The 22,651-nt window shown below is 44.4% G+C and overlaps 1 protein-coding gene and 1 pseudogene across 1 annotated transcript; both read left to right on the top strand.

Moving 5' to 3' along the window:
• Positions 1-5,283: 5,283 nt before the first annotated feature.
• On the top strand, positions 5,284-6,121 carry LOC125366068 (annotated as a pseudogene).
• A 5,461-nt stretch (positions 6,122-11,582) lies between these two features.
• Positions 11,583-20,879, top strand: Tefm (transcription elongation factor, mitochondrial). The gene is made up of 4 exons (XM_048366475.1): positions 11,583-11,696; positions 13,611-14,071; positions 18,507-18,656; positions 20,180-20,879. The coding sequence occupies exons 1-4, from the start codon at positions 11,666-11,668 to the stop codon at positions 20,615-20,617; spliced, it is 1,080 nt and encodes a 359-aa protein (XP_048222432.1). The 5' UTR covers positions 11,583-11,665; the 3' UTR covers positions 20,618-20,879.
• The last annotated feature ends 1,772 nt before the right edge of the window (positions 20,880-22,651 follow it).

Here is a 22,651-nt window from a genome sequence, read left to right as displayed (position 1 = left end):
TTTTTTACAAGCCCAAAAAATGTTGTATGGCCATGTTCACCAGGAAGTGAACCAAAGTGGCCACAGCTGGGTACTTACTGTGACATTCCATCATGAGGCAGGCAAGGATCTGGTGGTCTTGAACTTGTCTTTAGTTTCCCTTATTATTAGTATCTTTTGTGTGTGTCAGTACTGTTTGAACTCAGCACCTGATCACTGTCCTTTAGATTTTATTTTTTTAAACTCTGTGTGTGTGTGCGAGCGCGCGTGCGAGCGTGCCTGTCTTAGAGCTTGAACTCAGTGCCTGGGTACTGTCCCCGAGCCTCTCTGTGCTCAAGGCTATGCTCTACCACTTTAGCCACAGCACCACTTCCAGTTTTTTCTGAGTAGTTAATTGGAAGTAAGAGTCTTGTGGACTTTCCTGCATGGACTGGCTTCCAATCTTCCTGAGGAGTTAGGATTATAGGCATGCACCACAGGTGCCTAGCAATGTTCCTTAGCTTTTTTGTTGAAGACTGGCACTACTCTGCCACTTTGAGGCACAGTTCAATTTCTGGCTCTGGTTTTTGGGTTTTTTTTTTTTACTTTTTATTCTATTTTATGGCCGGTCATGGGACTTAAACTCTGGGCCTGGGCACTCTCCCTGAGCAAGGCTAGCACTCTACCACTTGAGCTACAGTGCCACTTCCAGTTTTCTGGTGGTTAAATGAAAATAAGCGTCTCACAAACTTTCCTGGCTTGGCTGGCTTTGAACTGCTGTCCTCAGATATCAGGCTCCCCAGTAGCTAGGATTACAGGTGTCAGCCACTGACTGGTGCCTGGCAATTTCTAACATATATATATGTATATATATGTATATATATATATATACATTATATATATGCGTGCGCGCACACACACACACACACACACACACACACACACACGGGCTGGGAATGTGGCTTAGTGGTAGAGTGCTCGCCTAGCATGCATGAGCCTTGGGTTTGATTCCTGAGTACCACATACACTGAAAAAGCTGGAAGTGGTGCTGTGCCTCAAGTGGTAGAGGGCTAACCTTGAGCACAGAGAGGCTCAGGGACAAAGCCCAGGCCCTGAGTTCAAGCCCCAGGACTGGTACAAAAAAAAGTATATATAGTTAATTGGAGATAAATGTCTCACAGACTTGCCTGCACAAGCTGACCTCAAATCTCAATCCTCAGATCTCAGCCTCCTGAGTAGCTAGTATTATAGGTGTGAGCTATGGGCACCCAGCTTGCCTTCCCTTTTTGACAGCATCCTCAGTGACTCACAGGGTTCCTGGCACAGTTAGTTCTGTACATACTTATCATCTCTTGGGTATGTTTAATTGCTATCCTGATGGACTGAGCTTATGTTCTAACTACCTGCCTATGTTCTCTCTCTCTTTCTCTCTCTCTCTCTTTCTCTCTCTCCCTCTCTCTCCCTCCCTCTTTCTCTCTTCTCCACCACACTATGATATAATGAACTGAATCCAAGATTCCATGCACTCAGGATTTGGATACGGGCTCCATCACTTCCTAGCTGTTTGTCCTTGAACAAGTTCCTTCACTTTTCTGAGACGTGGCTCAGAGTTCTACCTAATAGGGATATTGAAATGGCACAGAAGGCCCTCAAAGCACAGCAGTCCATTTGCTTCCCCTACCCCTTGGTTCAGCACATGGGATTTCATCTGGAATGCTGTGTGTCATTTCTCATCATCCCGGGGTGGAGGAGGTCAAGCCACCAAGCCCAGAAGAGGAAGAGGAACATTCCTGAAGATAAGCATCCACAGGGGTCTTGACCATGTATGTCTTGGGTGGGGGGGGGGGTAGGGAATGAGGCCTAGCCCAGGAGCAGCCACAGAGGAAGCAGCAAGTGAGCCAGTTGGGGTCAAGGGCAAGAGGCTGTTTATTTAAACGAGCCCAGAGATGATTCATTTCCGCTGCTTTAGATGAAAAAAGGGGACAGAAATAAATCTCCCAGGAGGAAGATGGGAAAGGCAGCCTAAGGTATGAAGGCGGGGAGGTGAAGGGGAAAAAAGAGGGAACAAGCTGAGGATTTGTCTCTGTTCATTATCCAGGCAAAGTTGTGACCATGAGCCTGTTTTTTGGACTCCGGCCACCAACAATCTATGCTCCTTGGCTCCTCTGAGTTATGTTCTTCTGATGCTTTGACTCTTGACTCTCTTCCCCAGAGGCCTCACAAAGTCACCCAGAAAACACAGCATCTTGTTCCTGGAAAGGTTGAAAGGTCCCTTTGGTTTCCCTCTTCCTTTCCTGATTTTTGGAGGTTTCAATTTAACAGGTATCCCTCAGAGGGGAAAATAGTAAGTTCTCTGGCACTCTGTGATAAATTTCTTTCCATCCTTCTTTATTCTGGCCAAGGAAGAGGAATAATTCTTAACACTGAGAGTATTACAGGTAACTGCATACGTGGATGGGTTTGAGGTTCATGATTCCCTAGAGGACAGCAGGCAGAAGACCAGTTTTCAGGAGAGAAGACTGAACCTCAGAAGTCACAGAGTCAAAAAAGGGGAACATGGGACTAAATTATGTCTCCTGTTTTTGGGTCCCAAGGTATTTCATCAGATCCTCTCTGTTTGGTCCTCTCATGCTGAATTTTTTTTTTTTTTTTTTTTTTTTTTTTTTTTTTTTTTTTGTCATGGTGCTTGAACTCTGGGCCTGGGTGCTGTCCCTGAGCTCTTCAGCTCAAGGCTAGCACTCCACTATTTGAACCACAGTACCACTTCCGGTTTTCTGATGGTTAACTGGAGATAAGAGTCTCACAGACTTTCCTGCCCAGACTGGCTTTGAACCTTCATCCTCAGATCTCAGCCTCCTGAGTAGCTAGGATTACAGGCGTGAGCCACCAGTGCCTGGCTTGATTTCTTTGTTGTTGTTTACTTACGTGTGTGTGTATGTGTGTGTAAAGAGAAGAATTGATTATATACATACAAAATATATTGTGAAATATTTATCACAATCAAGTAACACATCTATTGCCACCAGAGCCCAGCCTTGTTCATCTTATAACTGAAAATTTACACCCTTTATTTTCATTATTTCTAGAACATTTTCATCACCCCAAACAGAAACGTTGTAGCCCACTCCTGAGTATGAGATATGACAAAAGCTGAGCTCAGTTTCTCTGTTCAGAAAGCCAGAAACTGGTTGCCATCTAGAGACATGGCTCAAATGAGTCATGAGTTCAATCCTCAGTACTGAAATGAATGAATGAATGAATGAATGAATGAATGAACGAATGAATGAGAAGCTGTACTAGGTATTTATACACAATGAGACCAAAAGAGGCTACTCTTAGGGAAGGAACACAGGGAGCAATGCCTCGGTGCCTCTGATCATATAAAATAATATTTATCCAAATGAACTCCAGGAAATGGAAACAAGAAGTTTTTTTTTTCTTTTTGTCTTGTTTATCTGTCTTTGGAGGGGTAACTAGGGGGACACAGAAGTGGAGGGACAAAGGGTGAACAAATGCAGTAGTAGTAATGATTAAACACTATGTTGAAAATGAACTATATAACTTGTGGGTGGGGATAGAAGGGAAAAACTGGGAGAAAGTGAGAGAAGGAGTGACATTGCCCCAAAAAGAAATGTGCTCACCACCTGACTTATGAAACAGTAACCCCACTGTACATTGTCTTTATAATAACAGTAGAAAAAATTTAATAATAATATAAAAGGGGGCTGGGAATATGGCCTAGTGGTAAAGTGCTCGCCTCGTATACATGAAGCCCTGGGTTCGATTCCTCAGCACCACATATATAGAAAAAGCCAGAAGTGGCGCTGTGGCCCAGGTGGCAGAGTGCTAGCCTTGAGCAAAAAGAAGCCAGGGACAGTGCTCAGGCCCTGAGTCCAAGGCCCAGGACTGACAACAAAAACAAAACAAATAAACAAATAATATAAAAAGAAGCTGCTCCCAAGGGAAGAGGCTGCCCTTCCCCAGGCAGAGGCTTAGCATGATGGTCCAGACTTGAGGGGCAGGGTGAGTTGAGGCAGCCTCTCTAGGGGGCTCGCTCCAGACAGGGAGGGTGAGGGAGAAGCCAGGGCCCCAAGACAGAATGTCTTCTGTAAATAAAGCTCCCAGTGGCCCTCAGTGCACAAACATCCATCTCAACCACTGCTTAGCCAAGTGGAGTGGATCGGAGCAAGGCTGGAAGACAGCCTTCCAGAACATTCCCAGGGACAGGCTCAGGCTCCCCAGGGAAGAGAGCATGACCCTTTTGTCAATTTAAATAATTATGTTTATTAGTTGTAGGTTAAAAAATATTTCTAGAGAATTTAGAAAATGTAATGCTGAAAAAAAAACAAAAAAGGAAACACCACACCCAACAAGGGTCCTTATTTACCCAGGGACCACAGCGGGTCAGGGTGCAAATGATTCCATTTGTTCTTCATCACAACGCTGCCCAATTTTATGTCTATTTTGCAGATAACTGTGGGTCAGAAAGATGTAGACACATGCATCCAAGGTCATATAACTGACATGAGGCATGCGGAGTGATGTCCATTCCTGAAGCTAGTTCATCCCTTTGTCTTGGGCCCTTCTCACCAACTCCTTAGGTTGAACCATATGAATAAACCTGACTTATGATAGCAATGTCATGCAATTCATCCTATGTTTTGAATAGTCCTAATACAATTATCATTAATTTTTTTAAAAAATTTTTTGCCAGTCCTGGGTCTTGGACTCAGGGCCTGAGCACTGTCCCTGGCTTCTTTTTGCTCAAGGATAGCATTCTATCACTTGAGCCACAGTGCCACTTCTGGGCATTTTCTATATATGTGGTACTGGGGAATCGAACCCAGGGCTTCATGTATAGGAGGCAAGCACTCTTGCCACTAGGCCATATTCCCAGCCCTCATTAATATTTTTGCAGGACTGAGGATATGGATCAGTGTTAAATGCCTGCCTAGAAAATCGGAGGCCTTGGGGCTGGGGATATAGCCTAGTGGCAAGAGTGCTTGCCTCATATACATGAAGCACTGGGTTCAATTCCCCAGCACCACATATACAGAAAACATCCAAAAGTGGTGCTGTGGCTCAAGTGGTAGAGTGCTAGCCTTGAGCAAAAAGAAGCCAGGGACAGTGCTCAGGCCCTGAGTCCAAGTCCCATGACTGGCAAAACAAAACAAAACAAAACAGAAAAAAGAAAATTGGAGGCCTCAAGTTCAACCCCTAGTATTGCTATTACTGGTGTGTGTGTGTGTGTGTGTGTGTGTGTGTGTGTGTGTGTGTGTGTGTGTGTGTAAGAAATCAGAGGCCTCTTTCTGTTCCTAGCGCAGCCATGGCTTGTGGTCCCCAGAAGCATCTGAAGTGGGTAGCTGCTCCCAAGCACTGGATGTTGGACAAGCTGACCGGTGTGTTTGCTCCTTGTCCATCCACTGGTCCCCACAAGCTGAGAGAATGTCTGCCTCTCATCATTTTCCTAAGGAACAGACTTAAGTATGCCTTGACAGGAGATGAAATCAAGAAAATCTGCATGCAGCATTTCATTAAGATTGATGGCAAAGTCAGACCTGATATCACCTACCCTGCTGGTTTTATGGATGTCATTAGCATTGACAAGGCTGGGGAGAATTTCCGTCTGATCTATGACACCAAGGGTCACTTTGCTGTTCTCTGCATTACACCTGAAGAGGCCAAGTACATGTTGTGCACCTCATCTGGTGACTCATGATGCTCGAACCATTCGCTACCCAGATCCCCTCATCAAGGTCAATGATGCCATTCAAATTGATTTGGAGACCGGCAAGATAACAGATTTCATCAATTTTGACACTGGTAACCTGTGTATGGTGACTTGGAGGTGCTAACTTGGGAAGAATTGGTGTGATTACCAACAGAGAGAGACATGTGGTTCATGTGAAAGATGCCAATGGCAACAGCTTTGTCACCCGACTTTCTAGCATCTTTGTTATTGGCAAAGGCAATGAACCATGGATTTCTCTTCCCCGAGGAAAGGGGATCTGCCTCACCATTACTGAAGAGAGGGACAAGAGGCTGGCAGCAAAACAGAGCAGTGGGTGATTTTCACTTACTGTCTGTATGTGCCATTGGAAATAAGAACCATGAAATGGCATCTATTACATCAGAAATACGAATCAAAGGATTTTTAAATAAAAATGATAATTGTGTGGGAAAAGAAGGAAATCAGAGGCAAGAATGCAGTTGGCAGTGAATTTACCTACACATTTCTATGTTGAATGTCACTTTATTTTCAATGACAGGATGCAGCTGAGAGCCCAAGGGACACTCCTGGAAAACATTGTCAAAGAATTGCTCATCTATTCTTAAATATTTAGGAAGCACTTACCATGTGCCAGGTACGTCTGTGAGTGCTGGGAGTATAGCTGTCTTTGTGGAGCTTACATACCATATGGGGAGATAGAAAATGAAAATACACAATACTGTGTAAGAGTGGCATGCTATCTGGACATAGGTGGTTCAAGCCTATAATTTTAGTACTTTGGAGGCTAAGATTTGAGTATTGTAGTTCGAAGCCAGCCTGGGCAGGAAAGTACCTGAGAATCTTATCTCCAATTAACCACCAGAAAACTGGAAGTAGAGCAATGTCTCAAGTGGTAGAGCACTAGCCTTGAGCAAAAGAGCTCAGAGACAGTGCTTAGGCCCTCAGTTCAAGCTCCATGACCAAAAGAAGAAAGGAAGAAGAAGCTTAGAGACAGCAATCAGGCCCTGAGTTCAAGCCCCAAGATTGACATAAAAAAGAAAAAGCCTGGAAATATCGCCTAGTGGTAGATTGCTTGCCTCGTATACATGAAGCCCTGGGTTCGATTCCTCAGCACCACACTATAGAAAAACCAGAAATGGCTCTGTGGCTCAAGTGGTAGAGTGCTAGCCTTGAGCAAAGGGAAGCCAGGGACAGTGCTGAGGCCCTGAGTTCATGCCCCAGGACTGGTAGAGAAAGGGGGAGGGGGGGAAGAAAGGAAGGAAAGAAAGAAGGAGAAACAGAGGTAGGAGGGGGTAGAATATGCTAGTTTGATAGGTAAGTCAAGGAAGGGATCAAAACAATTAATTCTGTATCTACCCAAAAGTGTCCCAGGTAAGCCAACAATGAATACAGTCCTCCCGTCCCTCCAGCACTGGAGTTTGAACTCAGGGTCTGCATTTATGAGGCAGGCACTTTACCATTTGAAATATGCCTATACTCCTTTTTGCTTTAGTTACATTTTGAATAGGGCCTCAAATTGATGCCCTGACTAGTCCGGTCTGCCATTCTTCTATTTATTCTTTCTTCAGCTGAGATGATAGAGACCTGCCACCCAAGTAGCTTCCAAGTATCTAGATTACAGTCATAAGATACTGTGGCTGGCTGTCCACCTTCTTTGAGCACAAAGCTCTCCTACTGCAGGGCCCCCTGTACTATCTCCTATTAGTCTAGTACACTACTACCTCCATGCTCCAATTCAAACTTACTTCCTACAGCTTTCTCTTATGTTCTTCATCTGTTTCTATGAGGTTTGTATTCCAAAAACAATCACTGTGTCCTACAGTTGTTTGTCAACCTGTTTTGTCCCAGTCAGTAGTGATCTGTTTAAAAGATTTTATATGAAGGCTGGGGATGTGGCTTAGTGGTAAAGTGCTTGCCTAGCATGCATGAAGCTCTGGGTTCAATTACTCAGTACCACATAAACAGAAAAGGCCCGGAACAAAAACAGGCTCAGGGACAAGCTAGGTGCTGGTGGCTCATGCCTGTAATTCTAGCTACTCAGAAGGCTGAGATCTGAGGGTTGCAGTTCAACTTTAACCCACAGTGAAACTCTTATCTCCAATTAGCCACCAGAAAATAGTAAGTAGCACTGTGGCTCAAAGTGGTAGAGCACTGCCTTGAGCAAAAGAGCTCAGGGATAGTGCCCAGGCCCTGAGTTCAAGCTCCATCACACACACACACACACACACACACACACACACACACACACACACACACAGCTCAAGGACAGCATTCAGGCCCTTAGTTCAAGACCTAGGACCACAATACCCCCTATCATCACCAAAAACAAAGATAGAAGGGAAAAAAGAAAGAAAAAATTAAAAAGATAATATATTCTGGATACAAGTTTCTCGTTATATCATTGTAAGCATCATCTTTCATTGTAGGATGCCTCTCAATGGTGACTGTTAATGAGTATCCAATTTATTTATCTTTAAGTTCCAAGCTATTTCTGGCCTCCATCAAGGTCACAAAGTTATGGAACATTTGCTTGTGATGCTCCATAGTGCACAAAATGAACCCACATTAATGAATCTGAGCCAGAGACATCTGTATCTAGGCAATACAAAAAGAAGTGAAAAGGAGCTAATTTCTAGAGGAAGACAACTTTCATTTTATTTTATTTATTTTTTTATTTATTTTTTTTTTGCCAGTCCTGGGCCTTGAACTCAGGGCCTGAGCACTGTCCCTGGCTTCTTCTTGCTCAAGGCTAGCACTCTGCCACTTGAGTCACAGCGCCACTTCTGGCCATTTTCTGTATATGTGGTGCTGGGGAATCGAACCCAGGGCTTCAAGTATAGGAGGCAAGCTCTCTTGCCACTAGGCCATATCCCCAGACCACAACTTTCATTTTATTTTTTTATTTTTGAATTTTATTTATTATTATTTTTTTATTTTATTTTATTTTATTTTTGGCCAGTCCTGGGCCTTGGACTCAGGGCCTGAGCACTGTCCCTGGCTTCTTTCTGCTCAAGGCTAGCACTCTGCCACAGCGCCCCTTCTGGCCGTTTTCCATATATGTGGTGCTGGGGAATAGAATCGAGAGCTTCATGTGTAGGAGGCAAGCATTCTTGCCACTAGGCCATATTCCCAGCCCCACAACTTTCATTTTTTTTTTTTTTTTTTTTTGGCCAGTCCTGGGCCTTGGACTCAGGGCCTGAGCACTGTCCCTGGCTTCTTCCCGCTCAAGGCTAGCACTCTGCCACTTGAGCCACAGCACCGCTTCTGGCCGTTTTCTGTATATGTGGTGCTGGGGAATCGAACCTAGGGCCTCGTGTATCCGAGGCAGGCACTCTTGCCACTAGGCTATATCCCCAGCCCCCACAACTTTCATTTTAAATGAGCTAATTCTGGTTTACAGTGAGTCATGAACACCGATTGTCTCTTTCTCTACCTACTACTTCCAGGCTTTGCACAAAGTATATTTCTGAAAGAATTCTCTGATGGACGAAAGCCTCAAGGCCATTAATAATTAACACTGAAAAAGGGCTGATTTTATTCATGGAGAAACTAGTATTTATCAATCCTTCATTCTGTGTGAGCTCTCTGCATCCAGTTTCACAATAATTATCCAGATGGTCAAGTGAGAAAGGAACCAGTGTCTTCATTTGACATGTGAGAAATGTAAGGCTCAGAAAATCAGACAGAACCTGAACAAACTAAGCCGGCTCAGTTCCTAAAGTGCCATGTCCTGACTGAACCATGTTATTTATGAAAGAATGACCAGGACCTGATTTCCAAAGTGATTCATATTCTGAAGTATTTAGAGTTAGGCATCCAATATTTTTTCTTCTTACTTGCCACTCCTTCCCCCAGTACTGTGGTTAGAACTCAGGGCCTCATGCTTGCCTTTCAGTTGTTTTGTCACTGAGCCACACTTCTAGCCCTTTTTGTGCTAGTTATTTTCGAGATAGTTTATCAGTTCTTTCCCTAGCCAGTACCTAGGCTGTTATTGACCTATTTTAAGGCTTCCCATTGTGGCTAGGATAACAGGCTCACACTACTGCACCCAAAACTTCATTGAACTTTTCTGGCCAGGGTGGCCTTTGAATCACAGTGCTCCCAATCTCAGCCTCCTAAGTTAATCAGTCACTATTTGTACTACTCAACCATAATACCTCAGTAAGTTAAATAAGCTCAGGGGTGGAAAGGAAATCATTTCTTTCTGATTTGAAGGATTTGACACAAAAAGTTGACTTTATTTATTGATGCTTTTTAAAATTGTGCAGAAAATGCAGAAATCCCTAGAATTCCTATAAAGTATTGTTATTATATCTTATTGTTTGGTTTTGTTGTTCATTTGTTTTTTGTTTTGCCAGTCCTGGGGCTTGGACTCAGGGATGAGCACTGTCCCTGGCTTCTTTTTGCTCAAGACTAGCACTCTACCTCTTGAGCCACAGTGCCACTTCTGGCCTTTTTTGTTTGTTTGTTTATGTGGTGCTGAGGAATCGAACCCAGGGCTTCATGCATGCTAGGCAAGCACTCTACCTCTAAGTCACATTTCCAGACCATCTTATTGTTTTTGAGATACAGGTTTGCTAGGTAATCCAGGTTAGCCTCAAACTTGCAGTCTGGCCTCAGCCTCCTAAGTGCTGTGTATCTATCAATCACCATGCTTGGCTGTCCTACCAGGGATTCATATTAATAGTTTGATTTCCCACACACCCCTCATGGAGACAATCCATGGCTGCTTCACAGACTCTTCACCTTCATTTCCTCCTGACTTCTTCATTTTTCACAAAACTGGTTGAAGTTCCATGTCTTTCACAAAGAATCCTTTTCTTTCCATTCTTCTTCTGGATCCTAGGTTCAATTCCTCACTGTTTCCCTCTCTCTTGGAAAAACAGAAAACCTTCCCTACTCTTCTCCTTGCTCCCAGGCTCTTCACCTCCAATCCAGCCTCAGGTTGGTTGGCTACTAATGGGTTTATAAAAAATTATTTTTTTCTAGAAACACACTTCCAGTCTAACTTTGCAGCTCACAATGAAGAAATGTGCTTAAACTATTTAACTGTTCCATTCTGCATTTAAGGACCATACAGGGTTGGGAATGTGGCTTAGTGGTAGAGTGCTTGCCTAGCATGCATGAAGCCCTGGGTTGGATTCCTTAATACAACATAAGGAGTGGTAGAGTGCTAACTTTGAGCAAAAAGAAGCCAGGGGACAGTCCACAGGCCCTGAGTTCAAGCACCCTGCCAAAAATAAAAAGGACCAAACACATTTAGTACCAGATTCATCTCCGTCCATCCTTCCAAATGGAATATGGTGTCCCAAACTAAAGCCTACTCCACCCTTCTGTTACACCTGGTGTGTGTGTGTGTGTGTGTGTGTGTGTGTGTGTGTGTGTGTGTGTGTGTGTTGGTCCTAGGGATTGAACTCAGGGCCTGGCACTTTTCCTGGGCTTTTTTTTTTTTTCTTTCTTTCCCTCAAGGCCACTTGAGCCGTGCCTTCTCCTTGGTTAGTCGCAGTTAAAGGTCTCACGGGCTTTTCTGCCGGGGTTGGTTTGGAACCTCTATCCTCAGATTTCAGCCTGGTCCAGAGTACCTAGAATTACCAGCGTGAACCACAGGTACCAGTTTACACCCGTTCGTTTATTTTCCCCTTGTTGAGCTGCTCAAACACAGCGCACGTCTCCCAGTTATCTCACTTTACCCCGCCGCACGATTGTGTACTTATTACGTGATCTGCGCATTTTTTACAACTGGTTCGCCCAGAGCTCGTCCGCAGCGTCCCTTCCAGGAGGCCCCGCCCAGCTCCGGCGTCAGCAACCAACCAGAAGCCGCTGGCTTCTCACAAGCCCAAGGGGACCCACCCCGGAACTCCTCCTCGCCGGAACCTTTGAAGGAGAACTCGGGCCCGGGGACTTTTGGGTGAAGCACTCGGGAACAGGAAGTGGCGGAAGATTGAACGGTGGGACTGGAGTAATGCAACCTGGAAGATGAGCGTCCAGTATCTTCTCCACGCGGGAGGTAGGGTTCCTATACTGCAGGGTTAGTTTCCCATCTGCCATTAGACTCTGATTCCAGAGTGGCTTAAAAACACTTTGTGTGTGTGTGTGCGTGTATGCGTGCGTGTGTGTGTGCGTGTGTGTGTGCGGATGCTGGGGCTCAGCATCAGGCTTTGGCGCTGTCCCTGAGCTCGTGTGCTCCAGGCTAGCGCTCTCTCACTCGAGCCACAGCTCCACTTCAGGCTTTTGGGTGGTTAATTGGAGCTAAGCGTCTCACCGACTTAGCTGCCCAGAGTAGCTTTGAACCGCGACCCGCAGAGCTCAGCCTCCTGAGTAGCTAGGACCACGGGCGTGAGTAACCAGTGCCTAGCTTAAGGGGGAAAAAAAAAAGTATATATTTTACTGACCATGTTCAGGTCGAATGCTTAGAGACCTGATGGGGCGGTTGTGATCCCGAGTGTCCCCTGCCCAGGGATCAGGATACCCCTTCATGACTGGATGGGAGGCCGGACAGAGACATTGAGTCCTGACAGCAGCGTGCTTCCGCCCGCTGCGTCCTTGTCTTATGGCGACGATGTTGGGGTGACTTCCACGGGTTTTACAAAGTTTGTCATTGTATGGTGTTTGTCCTGCTTGTGAAAAACATGGTTGCGGTAGATACCTTGAAACGTGCACAGAAGAAAACGAAAATATCTTGAAATCTGTCACTTAGCTAAAACACTCTGGTAAAGTTGATTTTTGTATGTGCTGGTACTAGGCCTTGAACTCAGGGACTCATGCTCTGGTGTGGCTTTTTCACTGAAGGCTGTCATCCTTCCACTTGAGCCACAGCACCACACTATCTAAATGAGGATAAGAATCCTCAGATTTATCTGTTCTGCCTGGTTTCTAACTGAGATTCTCATATCTCAGCCTCTCTAGCTAGGATTACAGGGTAATGTTCTTGAGTTCCACCAGATGCGAAACTAGTAGAACTGAAAGTGGATGTAAATCTTTCTTTCTTTCTTTTTTTTCCTCAGTCCAGGAGCTTGGACTTAAGGCCTGAGCACTGTCCCTGGCTTCTTTTTGCTCAAGGTTAGCACTCTGCCACTTGAGCCACAGCACCACTTCTGGCCGTTTTCTATATATGTGGTGCTGGGGAATCAAACCCAGGGCTTCATGTATAGGAGGCAAGCACTCTTGCCACTAGGCCATATTCCCAGCCCCTGGATGTAAATCTTAAGCTGTGTCAGTTCAAAAAGATTAACTTTACAAATGTAAAAAAACATCCAACAGCTTTGAGCCAGTGGCTCATACCTGTAATCCCAGCTATTTGGGAGGCTGAGTCTGAAGATCTCAGTTCTAAGCCAATCTGGGCAGGAAAGTCCATGAAACTCTCATCTCCAATTAACTACCCAAAATCCAAAAGTGGATCTGTGGCTTAAGTGGTAGAGTGCTATCCTTGAGCAAAAAGCTTAATGCCAGCACCCATGCTGTGAATTCAAGCCCCAAGACTAGCTTAAAACAAACAACAAAAACAGCTGGAGAGATAATATACCTATTTATCTATCTATCATTCTAAAACTATTCCTATTTAAGAGAGGATTTCCTAAGATCTAATATAATACAGTTCAGTAGTTATCTATCTCTCTCTCTCTTCTCTTTTTGCCAGTCCTGGGCCTTAGACTCAGGGCCTGAGCACTGTCCCTGGCTTCTTTTTGCTCAAAGCTAGCACTCTGCCACTTGAACCACAGCGCCACTTCTGGCCATTTTCTATATATGTGTGCTAGGGAATTGAACCCAGGGTTTCATGTAAACGAGGTGAGCACTCTTGCCACTAGGCCATATTCTCAGCCCTCAGTAGTTCTTAAATTCCTTGCAAGTCTATATGCCTTTGCAAAGGATTGGTCAAGAAGTAGGATATTCTAACTGAAATTTTGCTGAATTTTCCCTTTAGGGAGGTGGAAATGCTTTCCAGTCCTACTGGAGTCATCCTTATCCCAGGCCCTACGTAGTTTCTGCTGTCGGAAAAAATCCACGCTACCTGAGCAAGTTATTCCCAGTGTTGCTGTTTGTGATGAACATGCAAAGGAGTCAGGAGATAAACTTGAGAAGCTCTTCTCTGCAGAACAGCAGACTTCTATCTTGCATGTACTGAATACAGCATCTACTAAAGAACTTGACGTTTTCAAATTGCTTCGTGGAAAAAAGTCTATCAATATTGTAGCACACAGAGAAAAGTTTGGGCCATTTCAGAAATTGGGGAGTTTGATAAACGTGCCCTTGTTCCAGTATAAAACTGCTGTTAAAGTTTGCAACTCCATTGTTTGTCCAGAGACCAGAAGCGAAAAAAATATACAGGAAAAACGGCAGTTTGGAAAATTCATCAAACCAGATGTAGACAGAGAGAGACTTAAGGTATGCACCATTCCTCTTAGTAACTGTTATACTGCCTGATATATATATATATGTATGTATGTATATGTATATATATATATATATATATATTTTTTTTTTTTTTTTTGGCCATTCCTGTGCCTTGGACTCAGGGCCTGAGCACCGTCCCTGGCTTCTTCCCCCTCAAGGCCAGCACTCTGCCACCTGAGCCACAGTGCCCCCTCTGGCCGTTTTCCATATATGTGGTGCTGGGGAATCGAACCAAGAGCTTCATGTGTAGGAGGCAAGCGCTCTTGCCACTAGGCCATACTCCCAGCCCATGATATTTTTGACCAGTCCTGGAGCTTGAACTCAGCCTGGGCACTGTCCCTGAGCCTCCCTGTACTCAAGGCTACCGCTTTACCAATTGAGCCACAGTGTCACTTCTGGCTTTTTCTGTTTATGTGGTACTGAGGAATCAAACCCAGGGCTACATGCATGCTAGGCAAGCACTCTACCATTAAACCACGTTCCTAGGCCATACTGCCTGATCTTTAAGAACTTACTCTGTGAAACACTATTTGTGATATTGGGTTGGGGGCAATTAAGACAAGGCTCTCCAGGTTTGTTGGTGTTTCTAGGCATATAAGTTAGATTTCAGTCACCTGTTGAACTTTGGTGTAAATGAGGTCTGCGTAGCATTGCTTGATAAAGTAGCCTCTTGCCTGGTGCCAGTGGCTCACTCCTGTAATCATAGCTATTCAGGAGGCTAAGATCTGAGGATCACAGTTCAAAGCCAGTCTGGCTTGGAAAGTCCATGAGATTCTTATCGCTAATTAATCACCAAAAAACTGGAAGTAGATATGTAGCTTAAGTGGTAGAGTGCTAGACTTGAGGGAAAAAAGCTAAAGGACAGTGCCTAGATTCTGAGTTCAAGCCTCCCATACTGGCATGAGGGAAAAAAAAAGTTTCCCTGACTTTAAGCCCCAGTAATGGAACAAGAAAAGATGTCTGATATCCTATAACAATACTAAGGATCATTTTTCTAAACAACAGTGTTTTTTCCAGGTGCTAGTGGCTCACACCTGTAGTCCTAGCTACTCAGGAAGCTGAGATCTGATGATCGCAGTTCAATACCAGTCAGGGCAGGAAAGTCTGTGAAACCAGAAGTAGAGCTGTGGCTTAAAGTGGCAGAATGCTACCCTTGAGCAAGAAGAACTCAGGGACAGCACCCAGGCTCTCATGTATATCTGTTATCCCAGACAAAGGAAAACAACATGGGAAAGCGTAAGTAGGAAGACTGTTGCCCATACCAGCCTGGGCCTAAAGCAAGACCTTGAAATAATCACTACAATTAGTAGGGGGCTGGTGACTCACACCGAGCTACTAGTAAGGTGAGATGTGAGGTTCTTGGTTCAAAGCCAACCAGGGTAGAAAAGTCTCTAAGACTCTTATCTCCAACTAATGACCAGAAAACCAGAAGTGGAGGTGTGGCTGCTCAAAGTGATAAAAGACTAGCTTTGAGTGAAAAAGCTTAGAGACAGCACCTGAACCCTGAATTCAAGCCCCAGAACCAACAACAAAAAATTGAAATAATGAACATAAAAGGGGCCAGTGGTATGGTTCAAGTGGTAAAGTACCTGTCTAGTAAGTTCAAGGTTCTGATTCAATTCCCAGTTCTTTTCTTTTGGCCAGTCCTGGGCCATGAACTCAGGGCCTGAGCACTGTCCCTGGCTTCTTTTTGCTCAAGGCTAGCACTCGGCCACTTGAGCCACAGTGCCACTTCTGGCCATTTTCTATATATGTGGTTCTGGGGAATTGAACCCAGGGCTTCATGTATATGAGGCAAGCACTTTTGCCACTAGGCCATATTCCCAGCCCCAATTCCCAGTTCTGCCAAAGGGACAGTGCCCAGGCTCAGAGTTCAAGCCCCCCAACTGACAAAAAAAGGAAGCAAGACCCTATCCCCAAAATAAGCTAATGGAAAAACAGCTGGATGTAGGTGTGGCTCAAGTTGTCCTCACTTGACTAGCAAGCATGAGGCCTTCAGTGCCCTGAGTTTAAACCCCAGTAATGCCAGGGGGGGAAAAAATCTATAGGCCAAGGAAAGTGCTATGTGCATATGGCCAAGGAGTGCTTGTGCATACTAAAGCATGAGGTTCAATGAGCTAAATACAAGAGCCAAGAGGTGTGTGTTTTGCAAAACTATCCTGTCTTTTTTTTTTTTTTTTTTTGCCAGTCCTGGGGCTTGAACTCAAGGCCTGAGCACTATTACTGGTTGCTTTTTTGCTCAAGGCTAGCACTCTACCACTTGAGCCACAGCACCACTTCTAGCTTTGTTCTATATATGTGGTGCTGAGGAATCGAACCCAGGGCTTTGGGGCTGGGAATATGGCTTAGTGGCAAGAGTGCTTGCCTTGTATACATGAAACCCTGGGTTCGATTCCTTAGCACCACATATATAGAAAATGGCTAGAAGTGTCACTGTGGCTCAAGTGGCAGAGTGATAGCCATTCTATCAAAAAGATAGCAAAAAGAAGCCAGGGACAGTGCTCAGGCCCTGAGTCCAAGTCAAAGGCCCAGGACTGGCAAAAAAAAAAAAAAGAGCAAACCCAGGGCTTCATGTATACCAGGCAAGCACTCTACCACTAGGCCATATTCCCAGCCCTCTTTTTCTTTATTGAGAGGATCTCTCTGTATCCCAGCCTAGCCTTGAGCTCTCCCCCCCGCCCCCCCCCCAAGTCCTGGGGCCTGAACTCAGAGCCTGAGCACCATCCCTGAGCCTCTTTTGCTCAAGGCTAGCACTCTACTACTTGAGCCAAGCACCATTTCCAGCCTTTTCTGTTTATGTGGTACTGAAGAATCGGACCCAGGGCCACATTCCCAGCCGTAGCCCTGAACTCTTAATCCTCCCACTTCTATTCTTTTTTTCTTTTCTTTTCTTTTCTTTTTTTTTTCCCAAATGCCACTTCTACTCTTAAGTGCTGAGGTTACAGGCTTGTGGCTCAAGTAGTGGAGCACCTGCCTAGAAGGCACAGGTCCTGAGTTCAAACACCAATAATACACACACACACACACACACACACACACACACACACACACACACACACACACCTTACCTAGTGATTTATTTAGTGTTGAAAGGGAGATTGTTCCTGCTTAATTGCCCCTGTGTTCACAGAACATACATATAGAAGTATATTTATCAGTATAACTTAATGAGGGTTGGGATCTAGCCCAGTGGCAAATTGCTTGCCTAGCAAGTGTACATCCTGGGTTCAATCCCCAGTACCCAAAAAACAAACAAACAAAAAACCCCAGATAAAACAAACAAAACCAAATAACTTAATGAGCCACAGGGGATGGGAAAGAGGTATATTTTACCTTCTGAGATAAATCCTTATATCCAGTCATGTGCTGTGTTACCTTTTAGAAGGTCTATTTATTTTTGCCAGTCCTGGGGCTTGAACTCAGGGCCTGAGCATTGTCCCTGGCTTCTTTTTGCTCAAGGCTAGCACTCTACCACGTGAGCCACAGCACCACTTCTGTTTATGTGGTGCTGAGGAATCGAACCCAGGGCATCATCTATGGGAGGCAAGCACTGAACCACTAGGCCATATTCCCAGCCCACTAGAAGGCCTATTTATTTTGTAGTACTGGTGTTTGAACTCAGAGCTTCCCATTCACTAGAACAGGTCTGGAGCCTAGCCTGATGGCGCATGCCACTCACCCCACCCCATTCGTGCATTGGTGGCCCTTTGCACTTCTCAGGACAAAGCCAGTTAATGTTAAAGACATGTGCCTACCCTTCTGTCCTTTCCCCACTCTTCACTCAACTAGTGATGTCTCTTTGCAGACATCAGGGGATAATCACTTCCAATTTATCATTTCACTCATTCTGCTAGTCCTCTAGGAAACCTTCCCCCAACTTCTGTTCTCTGCAGTAACTGTTATATGGCAACATTTCTTTTTCTTTTCTTTTTTCCCTTTTCTCTACACTAGGGTTGGACTTGGGGCTGTGCACCCTACCACTTAAGCCATTCCTCCAACCCCATGTTTTTTGTTTTTTGTTTTTTCTCTTTTAAGTATGATCTGGCACATGCTAGCCAAGCATTCTGCCACTTGAGCCACACACCTCACCCCTTTCTTTATTTTGGTGTCTAATTAAGTTTTTGCCCAGTCTGGGCTAGAACTTCTGATGCCTTTGCCTTGGCTCTTTACTAATTGGGATTACAGGTGGGCCATACCTGACCTGGAGGCAGTGCTTACAATGTACAGTTACATTCCTTGTACAGACCCTGGAAACAGCAATTCTCCATTCATAAAGTGTAAATGAACTTGCATAAATGAGGTAAGCATTCTGAGTTTGTAGATTAGGCTTTGTACCTGTTAAAATGTTTGCATTCAGAGTTGTAGATTAAGCTTTGTACCTGTTAAAATGTTTGTCCTTATAATTAAACCAGACCTTTTCTTTCAGGCAGCTAATAGTATCGTATCTATTGTTTTTGGTACTCAAAGAATTGCGTGGGCTCACCTTGATCGTAAATTGGCAGTGCTAGACTGGCAGCAAAGGGACTATTGGAAATTAACAAACAAAATACATCCAACATCATTCTATTTAGAACAGGTAAGGTAGCTGCATTTCCAAATTCTTGCCTGTTATTTGTGTACCTACTTGTATGTTCTCCATAGTTCTGTATGGTTTAATCTTCTAGTTCTAAAAGGAACAGAAATAAGAAGGCTGGGTCTGATTGGGCACTTATTCTTTACCTACTTCTATTATGTTTTTGTCAACTTCATTTTTTTGAGAGGGTGGGAGGGGAAGGTTAGTTGAAAAAAAATCCCTTTAACCAGGCACTGGTGACTAACACCTGTAATCCTAGCTACTCAGGAGGCTGAGATCTGAGGATTGCAGTTCAAAGTCAGCCCAGGCAGGAAAGTCATGAGAGTCTTATCTCTACTTAACCACGAGAAAACTGGAAGTGGCGCTGTGGCTCAAGTGGTCTTGAGCTGAAGAACTCAGGGACAGCACCCAGGCTCAGAGAGTTCAAGCACCATGACTGACATAAAAAAAAGCCTTTATATCAAAAGCAAAATGTTAAGAACAGCAGTGTTATGCTAGGCACCAGTGGTTTATGCCTGTAATCTTAGCTACTCTGGAGGCTGAGATCTGAGAACTGGCGTTTGGAGTCATCCCAGGCAGAAAAGCCCATGAGACTCTTATCTCCAGTTGACCACCAAAAAGATGGGAAGAGAGCTATAGCTCAAGTGTTAGAGTGCCAGCCTTGAGTGAAAAAGCCAAGAGGGAGCCCTAGTAGGGGGGGGGGGGGAGAGAGAGAGAGAGAGAGAGAAGAGAGAGAGAGAGAGAGAGAGAGAGAGAGAGAGAGAGAGAGAGAGAGAGAGAGAGGAGAGAGATTCTAAATGTTCTATAGATTACCACCACTATCTTAGAAAACTTATTTGCAAAGTGCTCATTGTCTCATTGGAGCCTTCAAAATGTTATGAGATGGGAAGGATTTATTATCCTCAGACCTGTGAACTCTGATTTATATAAACAGCTTGTTTGCTGAGATGACCAGTTCTTGCCTACTTGTTCATTTTGTGTGTTTGTGCCTGCCCTAGGGCTTGAATTCAGGGCCTGGGTGCTGTCCCTGATCTTCTGTGTGTAGCACTGGAGCCACAGCTCCACTTCAGCTTTTTAATAGTTAATTGGACTCTCAGACTTTCCTCCTTGGGCTGGTTTTGAACCTCAGTCCTCAGATCTCAGTCTCCTGAGTAGCTAGGATTACAAGCACGAGCCACCAGTGGCCAGCCATAGTTGTTCTAATTTTACCAAAGAATAATTTTAAATTGTCTGATTTTAAAGCCTGGGTAGATTTTTAGAAATTATGATTCCTGCTTTACAGACGAAGAAAGCCATAGTTAGGAGGCGTGAATAGCTCAGCTTGCTTTTGAGAGAAGCAGGACCAGAATTGTCTGTCTCTAAAGAGCTCCTTCAATTGTTTCAAAATTGTCAGTAGTAAGGCATGTAAGATACCTCAGTATAGTATTTTAAAATAGAAATGAGACAGAAAGGGGGAGCCAAGCATTATACTTAATGCATTACTTGTGCTTACTTGTTCTTTTTTCTTTCTTTCTTTTTTTGTAAAGATATCTTCAGTCGTTTCAAAGATGCCTAAAGCGGATTTCTATGTTCTGGAAAAAATAGGCCTTTCCATTCAGAATTCCTCTCTGTTTCCTGCACTGTTACATTTTCACATCATGGAAGCCATGCTATATGCCCTGTTAAATAGGACTTTCGCCCAGGATGGACAGCACCTCGTGCTGAGCATGTACCGCGGCGACGTGGGCAAATACTTCCAGCTGATGATCGGCACCACTCGGACCAGTGGGAAGGAGCTGGTGAACCGGTTTCTGTCCGATTCTGTGCTGAGCACGGAGCCACGCGTGTTCTTCCCACCGGACAAAATAGTGCACTACAAAAACATGTTCACCGCCTCGAGCACACATAGGAAGGAGGAGCTATATGATTCCTTACTACAAGCCATTGCCTTCTTGGAGCTGGCAGTTTTGGACACTGAGCCTTAGACCTCTGAAGTCAGTGCAGATGCTCTGTTGTAAGGTTAATTTATCCTGAAGTCATAAAACCAGCTGTACTAAAAGATCTTAGTAGAGAAGACACATTTTGTATGTGTGTGGTTGGGTGGGCTTAAACTCAGGACCTCCTGCTAAGAAGTGCTATACAGTGGGGCAATGCATCTGGCGTGTATGTGTGTGCAAGTGTACCCCGGAACTGGAGCTTGAACTCAGGACCTGGGTTCTGTCCCTGAGCTCTTTTCTCAAGGCTAGGACCCTATCACTGAGCCACAAAGCCACTTTGGTGGTTAGAGATAAGAGCCTCTTGGACTTTCCTGCCCAGAATGGCTTTGAACTGCGATCCTCAAATATCAGCCTCTTGAGTAGCTAGGGTTACTGGTATCAGTCACCAGAGCTGTCTCCCTTAGCTTTTTTTTTCTAAGCTGGTACTCTACACTTGAGCCACCACTTCCAGCTTTTTGGTGGTTGAGATGAGTCTCTTGGATTTTTCTGCCAGAGCTGGCTTCAAACGGGGATCCTCAGATCTCTGCCTGAGGAGTAACTAGGATTACAGGCGTGAGCCACCAGTGTAGAGTTTGAGTATAAGATTCTATGTCTTCTGGATTTAATTAAGAGTTAGGCAACTAACGGCCCCAAACAGCCAAAACAAGAAAGTTAGCTCCCTTTAATAGCAAATACCATCTGTTCATGGTGTTTCACACCTGTAACCCCTGCATTTAGGAGTCCAGGGGAATTGTGAGCTTGAGGCCAGTCTGGGCTACATAGGAAGAACTTGTCTCAAAAAACAACCCCCCATGGCTGGGAATAGGGCCTAGTGGCACGAGTGCTCATCTTGTATACATGAAGCCCTGGGTTCAGTTCCCCAGCACCACATATGTAGAAAATGGCCAGAAGTGGCGCTGTGGCTCAAGTGGCAGAATGCTGGCCTTGAGCAGGAAGAAGCCAGGGACAGTGCTCAGGCCCTGAGTCCAAGGCCCAGGACTGGCCAAAAAAAAAAAAAAAAAAAAACCCAACAAGTCTTCTATACTAAGGATTTGTACTACCACACTGGTAAAATAGTGGATTTTCTGGGTGCTGTGTATGAGAATAAAGTGAAAACAACTGATAATATAACTTGTAGACTCTTATTTTCTACTGAGAATATGGTTTGACTGTCTGCAGGAGGCACATTTTCATCAGCAGAGATCTGGTAACCCCCAAACAGATGAGCTTTGTTTAGCTCTTTCATTCTCCTTATTCCTTCCTTCTTCTTTCTTTGCTCTGTATCTCTCTTCTGTCCTCCACCCATTTCATTTATGCCATTAACAGGGTTTGAACTCAGGGCCTTGCACTCTCATTTAGCCTTTTCTCTCCCAACTCATTTTCTTATTTTTTAGTCATCTGGAACACAATCACTTGATACTTTCATGGCCAGAAGCTGTTGGCTTAGGCCTCTAAGTCTAGTTACTGAGGAAGCTCAGACCTGGAAGATTAAAGTTCAAAGCTGGCCAAGGCAGAAGAGGTGAGATTCCATCTTCAAATACTAGCAAAATACTAGACTGGAGGAGGCATGACTCAAGTGATAGAACACCAGTTAGCAAGAATGCCAAGTGAGACTCCCAAGTTCAAGCTTTAATACAGCACACAAAGTATCATTTTTCCCCTATCACAATTTCCCATTGTATCTGCCTCAATTAAGAGACCCATTATATCTATTCTAAACTCAAGTCTTGATATCAAAGTAATTCTCAAGGTCAAAGTTTAAATATACCTGTTGGAAAAAATTGAAATAATCAAACACATATGAAGAAATGGAAGTCCTGCTTTACTAGCTATTCCAATTCACTGGAACTGGTATTCATGTTGATTTACTGCTGTGTACACATAACTGTGCTATCTCAGGCAGATAAATCATCTGATTTCTGACTAACCAGCAAAAAGCTAAAATGGAGGTGTGGCTCAAGTGGCAGAGCACCAACCTTGAGTGGAAAAAGCTAAGCCAGAGTGCAAAGCACTGAGTTTAAGCCCCAGTATCAGCACAAAAAA

The sequence above is a fragment of the Perognathus longimembris genome, chromosome 17 (genome assembly GCF_023159225.1).
Source record: "Perognathus longimembris pacificus isolate PPM17 chromosome 17, ASM2315922v1, whole genome shotgun sequence".
Taxonomy (NCBI): domain Eukaryota; kingdom Metazoa; phylum Chordata; class Mammalia; order Rodentia; family Heteromyidae; genus Perognathus; species Perognathus longimembris.
The sequence above is the reverse complement of the archived record's forward strand: the minus strand, read 5'-3'. Positions and strand labels throughout refer to the sequence as shown.

Excerpts from the sequence above, each read along its gene's own strand:
- Tefm (XM_048366475.1), top strand. The coding sequence starts at position 11,666 with ATGAGCGTCCAGTATCTTCTCCACGCGGGAG. Across the intron at positions 11,697-13,610 it reads GTATCTTCTCCACGCGGGAG|GGAGGTGGAAATGCTTTCCA; the intron begins GTAGGGTTCCTA and ends TTTTCCCTTTAG. Across the intron at positions 18,657-20,179 it reads CATCATTCTATTTAGAACAG|ATATCTTCAGTCGTTTCAAA; the intron begins GTAAGGTAGCTG and ends TTTTTTGTAAAG.